This window comes from Saccopteryx bilineata, chromosome 11, assembly GCF_036850765.1.
Source record: "Saccopteryx bilineata isolate mSacBil1 chromosome 11, mSacBil1_pri_phased_curated, whole genome shotgun sequence".
Classification (NCBI taxonomy): Eukaryota; Metazoa; Chordata; class Mammalia; order Chiroptera; family Emballonuridae; genus Saccopteryx; species Saccopteryx bilineata.
In genome coordinates this window covers 64,822,114-64,836,993 of record NC_089500.1, presented here as the reverse complement: position 1 = coordinate 64,836,993, position 14,880 = coordinate 64,822,114, and the positions used below count along the sequence as shown (strand labels likewise).

Sequence of the window (14,880 nt, the reverse complement as noted above, 5' to 3'; positions counted from 1 at the left end):
GCCACCTCCGTACAAGCATAGAACAGTAGGCGCAGCTGAATCTGGGCCTGGCCCTGCTACCTGCTCACTGTGTGAGCTTGGGCAGGTCATCCCTGTCCCAGTTTCCTCATCTTTCATCACGGTCGACTGGGCTGTGTAGTTGAAAGGATTAAATGAGACAGTACAGCCTGACCAGGCAGTGGCGCAGTGGATAGAGCGTTGGACTGGGATGCAGAAGACCCAGGTTCAAGACCCCGACATTGCCAGCTTGAGCACAGGCTCATCTGGCTTGAGCAAAAAGCTCACCAGCTTGGACCCAAGGTCGCTGGCTCGAGCAAGGGGTCACTCGGTCTGCTGAAGGCCCGCGGTCAAGGCACATATAAGAAAGCAATCAGGCCCTGGACGGTTGGCTCAGCGGTAGAGCGTCGGCCTGGCGTGTGGGGCACCCGGGTTCGATTTCCGGACAGGGCACATAGGAAAAGCGCCCATTTGCTTCTCCACCCCCCCCCCTTCCTCTCTGTCTCTCTCTTCTCCTCCTGCAGCCAAGGCTCCATTGGAGCAAAGATGGCCTGGGTGCTGGGGATGGCTCCTTGGCCTCTGCCCCAGGCGCTAGAGTGGCCCTGGTCACCGCAGAGCGACGCCCCGGAGGGGCAGAGCATCGCCCCCTGGTGGGCGTGCCGGGTGGATCCCGGTCGGGCGCATGCGGGAGTCTGTCTGTCTCTCCCCGTTTCCTGCTTCAGAAAAAAAAAAAAAAAGAAAGCTATCAATGAACAACTAAAGTGTTGCAACGAGAAACTGATGATTGATGCTTCTCATCTCTCTCTGTTCCTATCTGTCTGTACCTATCTATCCCTCATCTATCCCTCTCTCTGATGACTCCCTCTCTGTCCCTGTTAAAAAAAAAAAGGTTAAAAAAAAATAAATGAGACAGTACACACTGCCCAGCATGCAGAGCCAGACCTCTACCCACCTGGTCTTTCAAGACCCAGGCTCTGGGGAGCAGTTCTTGCTTCCTGCCCATGCCCAGCTTTGCAACTCCCTTGTTTTCAGGCTGCAGTTTAATGCTATATGCCACCATGGAGAGCTAGTGGAAGCCCCACATGGGAATTCACACTCTGGGGGGGGTATTCAGCTGGCATGCCAATCAGGTAATACCAACACAAGTGCTTCTGCTCCCACATCTCAGTGCACACCAGAGGGCACGCTGCCCAGCACAGGGTAGGAGGGACTCCCACGGGCGAGGCTGGGGCCTACTGATGGATGACGCATGGGACGAGTGGGTTCTCATTAGTGAAACAAGACATATTCAAGACACATAAGTTGGGTAGAATATTCTAGATACCTCTCCACCCCCCACCTTGCCTAACAAGCTCAGTGGTCTTTTTTTTCTTAGATCCAAAGGATTAATTCATATAAGCAGAATAATGGACCCGAAAGATGTCCTAGCCTAGTCCTAACCCCTGGAACCTGTGAATACGTTACATTATATGGCAAACGAGACTTTACAAAATAAGATTAAATGCAGGTGTTTGAGATGGAAAAACATCCTGCATTACTCAGGTGGGCCCAGTGTAAACACATGAGTCCTTGTAAGAAGGAAGCAGAGGGTCAGAGTCAGAAACACAGATTTGAGTTTGCTGGGCTGGTGGCTGTGAGGATGGAGGAAGAGGCCAGGGGCCGAGGAACACAGAAGTCCAGGAGGTCTGGATGCTCCAGGAGCTGGAAAAGGCGCAGAAACAGGTTCTCCCCGGGAGCCTCCGGAAGGAACCAGCCTGGCTGCGTTTATTTACTTATTTTTAACTTGATATTTTATAATATATGTAATGCTACTAAAGGTACATTATAAACTTTTAAAACACGTAAACATAAACCAGGACCGTCTGATATGTCACATTTGAGTCCCCAGATGAGAGTCACGATACTCAGGAAGAGAGCAAAGGAACAGATATGGTTTCAATATCAGTGCCTTTCCACTAATATTTCTTGCTTTTAGCCCAGTGAAACCCATTTCAGATTTCCGACACCCAGAATTGCAGGATGAGAGATTTGGGCTGTCTTAGCCACTGCGCCTGTGGAGACTGGTTCCAGGAGACCTAGGAAACTAACAAGATGGGGACAGAACTGTCTCCTGGAAGTTATTTCTGCCAGGACCAAACATTTCCTGCTTGGTGGCTGGTCACCTACGAGGATACCAGCTGCTGACTTTTAGCTCCCAAAACGGTGTGTGTGTGTGTGTGTGTGTGTGTGTGTGAGAGAGAGAGAGAGAGAGAGAGAGAGAGAGAATGAATTTGGCCTGTGCCTTCCTTTCATTCTAACCTGGCAGTGATCCTATGGGGCAAACCTCACCCACTTGGAAGGTTTCATACACAATGACAGCCATAATCCAAATTGGTTCAGCCTTGTTTGAATCAACCCCATCCCTGTACCCTCTAACCCAGCCCTATTAGTGCCCTTAGCCAGCTCTGGTCTAAACTGGAGCCAGACTTCCTGAGTTCAAACTGTGGCTCAGGCAGGGAGCCTCCCCGGAGAGACTACAGTGTTCCTCCCTTCTAAGCCTCGGTCTGCACGGGAGTGTCTGCTGCAGAGCGCACGCATGCACGCGCGCATGTGTACACACACACACACACACACCACACACACCCTGTCACACACACACACACACACACCCTGCACACACACCCTGTCCCCCGGAGCTCCCAACCCCTCTCTGCACACTGCGGGTGCGCTGACGGCCTGTACCTCATAGGGCTGTCTTGGGGACTAACTGGACTGGCATACCGCATACCTAGAGCAGTGTCTGGCACCCCTCCGTGCCATGCCCTGTGCTCACCTACCACACACATGGCCCTCTGCGTTGCCAACTGCCGGCTCCAGACCACCCGCCGCTGTGGGAACTCTGCAGAAACCTCTACACTCTCTGGGAGAGTATTGCTAAGCAGCAGGTCATTTCTCCACCCAGAAATCTTCATAAGCTCCCCATTACTCATCTGATAAAGTCATGAGTCCTCTATAATCCAAAAAAAAAAAAACCAAAACAAAACAATGGTGACTCAGGGAAGTGAAGTGGTGGAACTTACACTTTTATAATATTTAACTTGCTTATCCCATAAAGTGACTTTTTCAAAGGTTATGTCAAAAGTCAAAGAAACATATAAAAATTTGAATAAAAATATAGAAAACGAGCCAAAGGGAAAGTATCAAGGGGCCGCTGCTGAAGCCGCTGTTGGGCTTGTAAACTGCCTAGGAAACACCCTCGCGCTTCTCGGCGGAGAGATAGCTCCCACAGAGAATACTTCCGGGACTGTGTGTGCAGTTTTCCCCCACACCGGCCAAGTCTCTGACACCACCAGTTGGGTGTCCTACAAGTCAACTCAATTCTGACACTGTTTACCTGACCCCACAGATCCAGGGGTCAAGCCACATGACTGCCCTCCCACACACTTTACAGATGCCAACTGCGAGTCCAGGTTGTCACCTTACTTCTCACCAACCAGCCATAAATCGGGATTCCCATGACCCCCTCCAAGGGTGTGATAATTTGCTAGAGTGGCTCACAGAATTCAGGGAAACACCATACTTACTGGTTTGTTATATAATAAAAGATATGAAAAAGGCTACAGAGGAAAAACCAGATGGAGAGATAGATACACAGGGCGAGGTCTGGGGCAGGGTTGTGAAGCTTCTGCGTCCTCCCGGAAGCCCCCACTCTTCGGGTTTGACTTCAGCACAGGGGTGTGATTAATGATTAACTCATTACCCAAACCCTATCCTCTCTCTGGAGTATGGTGGTCCGACTGAAAATCTCAAGCGTTTCAAATTGTGGCTTGGTGTTTCTAGTGACCATCCCTCATCCAGGAGCCCGCCTAGAGCAACCTCCTTAGAACCAAAGATGCTGCTAGCTCCTATCACCTAGGAAACTTCAACTTATATAGGAGATCTGTGTTAGGAACTGTGGGACTTAAAATCAAATATTAGCAGGAAGGGTGGGGGGGAGGGTAGGTAAAGATAAATGCGGAAGGCTGGCCAACCGCGGCATCCAGACAGGTGATCTAGCCTCTTCAACAGCTCAAACTCCCCAAATCAAGTCACCCCTTCTCCAAGGGCTTTGCGGTCTTCAGGAAAATAACAACAAACACGGGCAAAGCTGAAGTTGCCCTTGCGCCTCAGCTCCCAGGCTTCTCAGCACAAGATGCCATGGGAGCTGATTACCAGCACAGAACCACCAGGTGTCACCTGAGATGTGCCGGTGGTGGAGCCCTTCACGCCCTCTTTGTCAAAGGTCAAGGCATTGGTGGCCAGCAGGGAGTTGACTGAGTGGGAGAAAACAAGAACCTTTGCTTTGACACAGCGGAGCTGGGCCAGATAAGGCAAGCGATGACGATGACAATGACGGCTTGGAAAGGGGTGAGAAGAGAGGGGCGGAGCTCCCTGCCCCCACCCTTCCCCAAGGCCCTCTCTTCCCAGCCTCCCTGCAGCTCCCCGCCCCCACCGCTCCGCAGCGCCCCCCAGGGCTCCACTGTCTCCTTTGTGGGGGGCACTTGCAGAAAGTGTAGGGGCCCTCGAAGGGTAGCAGTCTTTGTCCCCGGTGAGGTGCGGGGATTCCTCTCTAAATCTGTGTGCTTAATACGTTCTACTTTCCCCTGACTGTTCCTGAAATTGATGAGTAATTTTTGAGTCAAGACAGTGGAGGAGAAAATTGTTGATACAACTGTGTATTTCATTTCATCTGGTCACCTCTATTCCCATGTGTTGTAATTATCTTCATCCCCACCTTACAGAGGACACAAGCTGGTCCCCAAAGGGTCAGTGACTTACCTGAGGCGCTGGCTGGAGGGACTGTGGGAGATCAAGCAGGGGTGAATGGCCTCCCCGCCACTCTCACTGGTAACACCCCTACCCTCCACCCCTGCTCTAGTGTCTTCGTTAGGGTTCTAGCCGGGAAGCTGCAGACCCATCTGAAGATTTGGGGGGGAGAGTGTCCCCCATAAACAGATACAAGAGTGGACCGACTACCGGTTAGAACTTGAAAGTTCTCTCTGAGTCTGGGTCAGGAAGGTACATGTTCCCTGCTGTGCTTTGGGGGCCCTTGACGCTGGCTCCAGTCCTCCTTGAACTTGAGGCATCACAGTACCTCCACTTACTGGCTGGGTGACCTTGAGCTTCAGGGTCCTTGTAAATGGAGACCCTAATACCATACCCAAAGTGGCCATGGGAAGAAAATGAGGGATGTGGGGTGTTACGAAGTCTGGCACCCAGGCCTCCCCCCACCACACCCTCACGGGGAGCTCCTGGAGACCCTGGGCTTCAGCTCCTGCAGACAGAGTAGGAAGTAGGGCATGCCCACCCAGACCACCCATAGGGTGGCAAAGGGTCCCAGCAGGAATGGGGCTCAACCTCTTACCTTCTCCTCCGCAGGGCTGAGGCCAGGGGTCCTGACTGGGGCATGTGGCACCCCAGCCCAGCGTCCCTGGTTCTCCGGAAGGGGCCGCAGGGGCAGGCCAGAGCACAGCTCCTGGAGGCTAGACATGTCTGGCCGAGACTGAGGTGGAGGCTGGCTCTATGGGAAGGCCAGGGAGAGACTGGGCAGTCCAGGTCTGGCTGGGAGGGAACCTCCAGCCCCAGAGCCACCTCCTCCAGCCCCTCATTGGGCCGAGGGCCTACAGAAGGAGACACGTGCAGGTTATAGAGTCACTGGCCACTGGGCCAACCAGAGGGGACAGAGGCAGTGTTCTAGGGAGAAGCAGGCTTCGTACACAGGAGGGGGCTAGATGAGGGTTCATTTGTCCTGTTAGTGGGGCTTGAGTGGGTTGTGATTCTAGGATATGACTTTGGGTGCTAGTATGGCTCTATTGGAGTTTCTGTCTTGGTGATGGGAGCCATATATTGAATTAGGTACAGAGTGAGGCATGGATGTAGAAAGCAAGCATTGCCCATTATACCCCTTTCCCGGGTCGTGTATGTGTGTGTGTGTGTGTGTTGGCGGGTGACAAACCTGGGAGGAGCCCACCCAGCTTCTACCCTGGGGCATGCTATTTCACCCCTTCCCAGAGTTCTATGGAGGGCCATGTCTAGAGATGGTCCTCATCCCCAGTTCCATTACTGACTCTGTGAGAAAGTGCTCCTCGCTCCTCCTTAGCCCTGTGCTATGGATGGGAAACTGAGGCCTGGTCTCCCTCACACAGCCAGGAAGTAGCTGCAGTGGAATCCCAGTGGTCCGGGGAAGCTGCACACTGAGGTGTGAGCCACCCAGAGGCGGTGGAATCCCAGTGGTCCGGGGAAGCTGCACACTGAGGGGTGAGCCACCCAGAGGCGGTGGAATCCCAGTGGTCCGGGGAAGCTGCACACTGAGGTGTGAGCCACCCAGAGGCGGTGGAATCCCAGTGGTCCGGGGAAGCTGCACACTGAGGTGTGAGCCACCCAGAGACAAAGGTTCCCAGCAGGAATGGGGCTCAACTTCTTACCTTTTCCTTTGCAGGGCTTGAGGCCAGGGGTCCTGACTGGGGCATGAGGTATCCTAGCCCAACATCCCCAGCTCAGATTCTGACCAGTCCTGTGGCCTTGGGACATGTGCCAGTCTACACAAGTGGGTGTTAATTAACCACTCAGGCTGCAGGAGGCAAAAATCGATTATGTCACCACCCACCGCAGGGCCTGCACTGGAGAATGGAAAGAGCAGCTAACACCTGCCAAGGACTCACTCTGCTGAGTATACCACTGGAGCCAGTTCACCTCGTCCTCTTACGGCCTGTTGGCTTCACTGTCCCATCGAATGGACGTGGAAACTGGGGTCTGGAGAGGTGACAGGACTTGCCCAAGGCCATACGATTAGTCACAGGTGGAGCTAGGACTTAGACCATTGGAACTCAGAGGTCTGGCTGTAGCCCTTTCCTCGGCTAGTCCCGCTCTGGCCGGAGCAGTGAGTGTGCTGTTGTTGGGGGTCCTCACCAGCAGAGAGGCTGCTTCCCAGGGGAAGCAAGCAGAAACACACTTTTGTGTGCTGTCTGTTGGGCAGATAAAATATATTATGCTCACTTTGTTAAAGATGGCGTTGCCCACATGGAAGCCCGTCGCCCAGGTGATATTAATGTGTGTTGAGGGTAGGCTGTGGGCAGGCAGGATCCTTGTAGCCTGGGGTTTGGTTTTAGGACTAAGCCTTTTCCACCCTTTTTGGGCAAGTGACTTTGTATTAGAGCAGGGGTCCCCAAACTACGGCCCGCGGGCCACATGCGGCTCCCTGAGGCCATTTATCCGGCCCCCGCCGCACTTCCAGAAGGGGCACCTCTTTCATTGGTGGTCAGTGAGAGGAGCATAGTTCCCATTGAAATATTGGTCAGTTTGTTGATTTAAATTTACTTGTTCTTTATTTTAAATATTGTATTTGTTCCCGTTTTGATTTTTACTTTAAAATAAGATATGTGCAGTGTGCATAGGAATTCGTTCATAGTTTTTTTTTTAGTCTAGCCCTCCAACGGTCTGAGGGACAGTGAACTGGCCCCCTGTGTAAAAAGTTTGGGGACCCCTGTATTAGAGACTTCCCTATTTTGTATATTGGATTAAAGGTTTTGATTACTACACTATAAAATGGGGACAGACCAGGAGCTTGCTCTCTCGGTTCCTGAGATTATTAGCATTAGAGGACAGAGCAGAGAGGAGAGCAGAGAAGGCCACGTGGAGGAGACCAGGAGAAGCAGCCAAGATGGCAGAGTGCTGAAGGAAAAGCCAGTTTGTGCAGAGAAAAGGAAGGAGATGGGGAACAGAGGTGAATAAGGCTGGTGAGCTAGAAACCTTTGATTCTAGGAAACTCGGATAAGTCAGTAGCTTTGTGAGCACTGAATGAGTGGGTTTTGGAGCCTAGTGTGTGTTTTTACTTGCCCACCGGGTGCAAGCTAGGATTAAAGATGATGGCCCACCAGTTTTTGGCTCCATTGTTTCCTTACCGACTGTCTGAATTCAATGCGAATCTGCATGGGCCAGGCGGCTGTGATGGTGGCCCTGGATATTGGCTTTACACTGTCCATTATCTATCCACTCACGTGTGTGGACTCGCGGCAGAGATGCAGTGCGGCATCAGCAGCAGAGGTGCCTGGGAAGCGCTGGCTCTCAGGGAGTGCTCTCTGTGATTCGGCAGGGAAGCCAGAAGGCTGCTGCCCAAGGAGGGAGTGTATGAGTATATAGAGTGTAATATCTGCCTGAAGTTGGTCAGATAAGTTTGTAAATATGATATATATGTTTGCTCGCTTTGGGTGTAGGAGACAGGCTGTAAGCTGACAAAGTCATTATAGCCTAAGGCTTAGTTTTAAGACTAAGCCTTTCCCTCCCTTCTGATATTAAGGTCTTCTCAAAACTAAGCTTTTCCCCACACCCTTGACTGTTGCATGATGTGGGGTGGTGTACTCTCATGAGGAATCCCATTTATGCCTCAGATAAGTGGCTTTGTATCAGAGACTTCCTTATTTGTACATTGGCTTAAAGGTTTTGATTTCTACACTATAAAATGGGGCAGACCAGGGGTGCTCTCTCTTTCTCTCTCTCTCGGTTCCTGAAATTAGCATTGCATAGGAGAGGCAGTCAAGATGGTGGAGTGCTGAAGGAGAAGCCAGTTTGTGCAGAGAGAAGGAGATGGGGAACAGAGGTGAATAAGGCTGGTGAGGTAGAACCTTTGATTCTAGAAATACTTGGATGAGTCAGTGGCTTTGGGAGCCCTGAATAGAAAGGGAAGTGTTTTCCCACTGTGTGTATTTCTCGCCTGCCGGGTGTGAGCTAGGATTAAATATAATGGTCCACCAGTTCTTGAGTCCGCCATTTCTTTACTGTCTGCCTGAATTCAATGAGAACCTCCATGTGAATGGCCACGATGGCAGTGGTGGCGAGCCCTGGCCTTACAACTGGCGTAGTTTGCAGCAGGATTTGGAGATCGGTATGGAGACACCACCCTTGAGGGTTGGAGTAGAGTACTGGATGCTGCTTTGGCTCCCCATGGCTGTCCTTTTAGGGGCCATGGGCTGCATGTTTTTTACTCAAGAGGAAACCAGGAGTTCTGTGCGAGAAGCTGCCCAAGGTTGAAAGCTTCAGTATGAATTGCAAATAGAACGGCAGAAAAGGCTGGAATTGGAGCGAGCACTGGAGAAGGAATGACGGGCTGGCGAGTTGCAGTTTGCCCTGGAAGCTGAACATTTGCACCGGCAGTTGTTGGAGAAACTACTGCAGATTCAAGAGCTCAAGTCTCAGCTTCTGGCCAAAAGCCAGCAGCCACAGGAGCCTAAACGGTCACCAAAGGAGCAGCAGCATCTGTGCCGGTGGATTGGCTTTGAGTCAGCGGTAGCAGGCGCTTGCAACTCCTCTTCTGAGGATGAGAAGGCTCAGGCTGAAGCTGCCATATGCACACTGAGAGCCCGACCAGTGGTCACCAAGAAGGTAAAAACCCAGCAACAAAAAGTCCCTCAGGGGCAGCCACAGCCTCCTGCCCAGGTAATGGAACACTCTCTGGTCTGCCCTATACCCAGGCAGAGCTGATGGAGTTGGGGGTGAAATTTAGGCAGAAACCTACTGAATCCCTGGTAGTCTGGTTACTATGATTATGGGACATAGGGGACACCATGCTCTCCGGAACAGAGATGGAGAAATTGGTCGCCATTACCACATACTCTTCCTTGAGGCAGTGTCTTCAGAACTGCCATGGCAACCCAGGAGACCAGACCCTCTTAGAATGGGTGATGGCCGCCATTCGTATGGTCTGGCAGAATGCTGGAGAGCTGCCCGGGGCAATGAGTCGGTGGCAGTGCTACAGTGAGTTAGTAAAGGTCCTTCGGGAACTAGGTATGAAAAATGTGTTTTCAACCTGGGGATTCCTGGGCCAGACAAGGAAGTGTTTATGGTAAAAATGAGGGAATTTATCCTTGCTAGCACCCCGTCAGCCCTTTTTGGGTCACTTGTGGCTATTTTGGGCCCCTATGTGGGGCAGCCCATCAATGCAGTTACACAGATGGTAGCAGATTTGGGAGAGCTGGAGGCTGCTCGGGATCATAAAGCAATGAGGGCTGCTGGATATGTTGCCCCCCCAACTAACAAGGGAAAGGGGCCTATAAAGGTTACCCGAACACAGATGCAGGAAGATTTGATTGCGGCTGGAGCAGATAAGGGGAAATTGGATGGCCAGTCTAATAAAATTCTTTTGGAGCTTTGGCGGCAGCTTAAACCAGAACAGAAGTTCCAGCCACTGAGACAAAAGGCCCCAGCAGCTACCAATAAAACGTTTGGTGCACAGGCAGCTCAGTTACAAGATTATATGATAGAGATGGCTGAGGGAGAGAACTCCCAAGACCCATTGTACCAGTTCGAATAGGAAAAGGGCCAAGGGGACCAGTCTAACAGGGATTGGCGGGACTGGAAGCCACACGTGGAACCGGCTCTCCACTGGTCCCCTTTCAATGTACAATGGGTGTTGGCCTTGGTAGATACAGGTGCAGAATGTTCCCTCTACTATGGGAACCCAGAGCGGTTTGCTGGGACCCCAGTGGCTATTGACAGTTATGGGGGCCAAACTGTTCAAGTAAAGCCAATAACTATTCCATTAGGAATATGAAAACTGCCACCTAAGATAGAGGTGTATTATTCCTTGAGTGCTGTGAAGCCAGTGGCCATGACCACTATCACAACCACCTGGTCCATGCAGGTTTGCACTGGATTCGAACAGTTGGTAAAGAAACAATGGAGCCAAAAACTGATGGGCCATCATCTTTAATCCTAGCTTGTACCGGGCGGGCAAGTAAAAACACACACTGGGCTCCAAAACCCACTTACATTCAGTGCTCACAAAGCTACTGACTTATCTGAGTTTCCTAGAATCAAAGGTTTCTAGCTCACCAGACTTATTCACCTCTGTTCCCCATCTCCTTCCTTCTCCCTGCACAAACTCTGCACAAACTGGCTTCTCACTCAACACTTCACCATCTTGGCTGCTTCTCCTGGACTCCTCCACGTGGCCTTTCTCTGCTCTCCTCTCTGCTCTCTTCTCCAATGATAATCTCAGGAACCAAGAGAGCAAGCTCCTATTCTGCCCCCATTTTATAGTGTAGAAATCAAAACCTTTAATCCAATATACAAAATAGGGAAGTCTCTAATACAGTCACTTATCTGAGACATGATGGGATTGTACCACCCCACATCAAAAAGGGTGGGAAAGGCTTAGTTCTAAAACCAAGCCCCACGCTACGAGGATCCTGCCTGCCCACAGCCCGCCCCCAATACACATTAATATCACCTGGGTGATGGGCTTCCATGTGGGCAGCGCCATCTTTAACAAAGTGAGCATAATATATTTTATCTACCCAACAATCCACCCCTATGCTCACTTTACTACCCACAATCTGCATCACCGGCATCCCTGTGCAAGGAAATTAGGAACATTACACAAATTACAACAACATGACAAATCATACAATTTAAACAATTACAAAGGTACATTTCACCAGTCTCTGAGCACTTTGCCCAAAGCATAAAATGTCCTCAGCCTTCTTTCTAGCCATGGGAAAAGATTCCCGGGGCAGGGGAGTGCTTCCAGCAAAGCCGCCCCCCACCCCCATCAGGGTACTTCACATTGTCCAAAATCCATAATCCGTAAGTCCATCCAACAAAGGAGCCAGTGCCCACTCCGGTTGTAGTCCAGGAAATCAGTCCATGCACATGGGGCATCAGCCACCCCCCTCATCCCCACCGTCCTGGCAGGTCTTACACCGTCCCAAAGAGGAGCACATGACAATGGCAGTCAGCATTTCCATCTCTTCTCTGGAGAGCATGATGGCATCCACTTTTATGTCCCCAAATCACAGACCTATCAGGAACATGATAAGTATTCCTTGCTGCTGGGCTCTCACCTTCTGGAGACTGTGGATCGCCACTCCAGCCAGATTCTCCTCCTCCTCCAAAGAGGAACTGAAAACACCAGCTCCCACTGCCGGGCTCAAGTCCCGGGCTGCTGCTGCCTTCTGCTCCGCAGACTTTGCAGCTCCAGTTCCAGCCTCAGCCCCAGCCTCCCACCGCTGCTGGCTCTCCACAACATCCAGGGCAATCTGCAACTCATGAACCTGTGAATCCTCCTCTAGCAGCTGCTCCATTTCCGGGCGAATCTCGCAAACCTAATCGGCCTCCTCCTCCAGCACTTCCTCCAGCTCCAGGGTCAGCATCTGTTTCTCCTGCATTTTCTCCAGCTCCTTCCACTGCCTGGTTTGCAGGCCCTGGGCAGCCTCTTCCACAGAGCTCTTGGTTTCCTTACACATGGCTGTAAAAGTCAGCCAGTCTATGGTCCCAAAAAGGACAGCTATGGGAACCATAACAGCAGCCAGTCCTCTACTCCACCACTCAAAGGTGGTGGTGGCTCCTTGCTGATCTGCATTGAATCCTGCCGACTATGCCAAATGTGATGCCAGTCTCCAAGGCCACCATCACAGCTGCCTGGCCTATGCAGGTTTGCATTGGATTTGGACAGTCGGTAAAGAAACAACGGAACCAAAAACTGATGGGCCATTGTAAAGCCAGTGGCCAGGGCCACCATCATAGCGGCCGCCTGGCCCATGCAGGTTCACATTGGATTTGGACAGTCGGTAAAGAAACAATGGAGCCAAAAACTGGTGGGCCATCATCTTTAATTCTAACTTGCACCCGCGTGGGCAAGTAAAAACACACACTGGGCTCCAAAACCCACTCACATTCAGTGCTCACAAAGCTACTGACTTATCTGAGTTTCCTAGAATCAAAGGTTTCTAGCTCACCAGACTTATTCACCTCTGTTCCCCATCTCCTTCCTTCTCCCTGCACAAACTGGCTTCTCACTCAACACTTCGCCATCTTGCCTGCTTCTCCTGGCCTCCTCCATGTGGCCTTTCTCTGCTCTCCTCTCTGCTCTCTCCTATCTAATGCTAATCTCAGGAACTAAGAGAGCAAGCTCCTAATATGCCCCTATTTTATAGTGTAGAAATCCAAACCTTTAATCCAATATACAAAATAGGGAAGTCTCTAATACAAAGTCACTTATCTGGGGCATGATGGGATTGTACCACCCCACATCAAAAAGGGTAGGAACGGCTTAGTCTTAAAAGCAAGCCCCAGGCTACAAGGATCTTGTTTGCCCACAGCTCTCCCCCAACACACATTAATATCACCTGGGTGATGGCTTCCATGTGGGCAGCACCATCTTTAACAAAGTGAGCATAATATGTATATATTTTATCTACCGAACAATTGTTAATGTACTAAATGCCGCTGAATTGTACACTTTAAAAAGACTACTTTTGTTATGTGAATATCACCTTAATTAAAAAAAAAAACCCTCTGGTGTTTTTAAAGTTTGATTATTGGATAAACCAAATAAATAAAATGTTAAAACTAGTGTAAGGCCAGGAGCCGCCATTGTGGCCATTCACATTCAGGTTCCCATTGGATTCGGGAAGACGGTAAAGAAATGGCGGAGTCGGAGGATGGTGGGCCATTCTATTTACTGGTGTCTCACCAAGACAGGCAAACCACAAAAGAAGACAAGGGAAAAGCAGAAAACCAGCTTTTCCCATGAAAGGCAAGGGATCAGGGAAGCCCCTGCAATCGTGATAGCAGAAACTGTGAGCAAGCTCCTGGTCTGTCCCACTTTATAGTGTAGAAAACCAAAAACCCTCAATCCAATATACAAACAAGGAAGTCTCCGATACAAAGTCACTTATCTGAGGCATAATTGGATTCCTCATGAGAGTGCACCACCCAGATCATACAATCAGTCAAGGGTGTGGGGAAAGCTTAGTCTTAAAACCAAACCTCAGGCTACAACGACCTGGCCTGCTTATAGCCTGTCCCCCACACCCAATATAAATCACAAGCGAGCAAACATATCTATCACATTTACAAACTTATTTGACCAACATCCCACCCCTTTTGCTCGCTTCACAATGTAAACCCCAGGTATCTTCCATGATGGTCACTGTGCAAGGAGTGGGATCCATTGCATAAACAGAAACAGTACTAACTACAGCAATAGGATTAACAAATCAAAAGCTATGGGCGAAATGAGAGAGCTGTCAGTGGTACCAAGAGAGGCAAATCTTTTCCCTCTGGCAGAATACAGGCCAGAGTTTTATCTGCAGACAGCACCGTAGCTGGCACCAGAGGCCACCCTGAGCGGGCATACCAAACCTTATTGGCCAATACACCAGCATCTGCTGGTTCTATGTGTAGTAAAATAGGAGAACTCATTATTGGCCATAAAGAAATTATGAAGGTGCCCTTCATAATGCTGTCCCCTTGAGCACTCAAGGGATAATATACTTCTACCCTAGGTGGCCAGGTGCTGGTTGCCCAAGGAGTTAACTGGAGGTCTACCTCTAGCCCCTTTCCCCATGATGCCAACAAGGCCACCTGTCTCAGATGGGTGCCTGTACAGTCCAGGGCCAAGTCCATCTTAGCCGTTGTCCTTTAAGAAGGGCTGTTGGAGTGCTCACTTCGGCAGCACATATACTAAAATTGGAATGATACAGAGAAGATTAGCATGGCCCCTTGTAAAGCCAGTGGCCATGGCCAGGGCCACCATCATAGCAGCCCAGCCCATGCAAGTTCGCATTGGATTCAGACAGTTGGTAAAGAAACAACGGAGCCACAAACTGGTGGGCCATAGTCTTTAATCCTAGCTTGCACCTGGCGGGCAAGTAAAAACACACACTGGGCTCCAAAACCCAATCACATTCAGTGCTCACAAAGCCACTGACTTATCCGAGTTTCCTAGAATCAAAGGTTTCTAGCTCACCAGCCTTATTCTCCTCAGTTCCCCATCTCCTTCCTTATCCCAGATACAAACTCTGTACAAACTGGCATCTCACTCAGCACTCCGCCATCTTGGCTGCTTCTCCTGGCCTACTCCACGTG

The 14,880-nt window shown here is 50.6% G+C and overlaps 2 protein-coding genes and 1 pseudogene across 2 annotated transcripts in view; 2 read left to right on the top strand and 1 right to left on the bottom strand.

Moving 5' to 3' along the window:
- The window catches only part of UROC1 (urocanate hydratase 1), a 55,634-nt gene extending 49,099 nt beyond the window's left edge, over window positions 1-6,535 (bottom strand). The window contains exons 1-2 of the mRNA XM_066246416.1: window positions 6,441-6,535; window positions 5,381-5,636 (exon numbers count right to left, since the gene is read on the bottom strand). Of these exons, the coding sequence (XP_066102513.1) occupies window positions 5,381-5,506 (126 nt within the window). The 5' untranslated portion in view covers window positions 5,507-5,636; window positions 6,441-6,535. The remainder of the gene's footprint in view (window positions 1-5,380; window positions 5,637-6,440) is intronic.
- A 5,850-nt stretch (window positions 6,536-12,385) lies between these two features.
- Window positions 12,386-14,880, top strand: part of CHST13 (carbohydrate sulfotransferase 13) — a 52,583-nt gene continuing 50,088 nt past the window's right edge. Inside the window, exon 1 of the mRNA XM_066246256.1 lies at window positions 12,386-12,466. Within this exon, the coding sequence (XP_066102353.1) occupies window positions 12,386-12,466 (81 nt within the window). The remainder of the gene's footprint in view (window positions 12,467-14,880) is intronic.
- LOC136315802 (U6 spliceosomal RNA) lies at window positions 14,452-14,515 on the top strand (annotated as a pseudogene).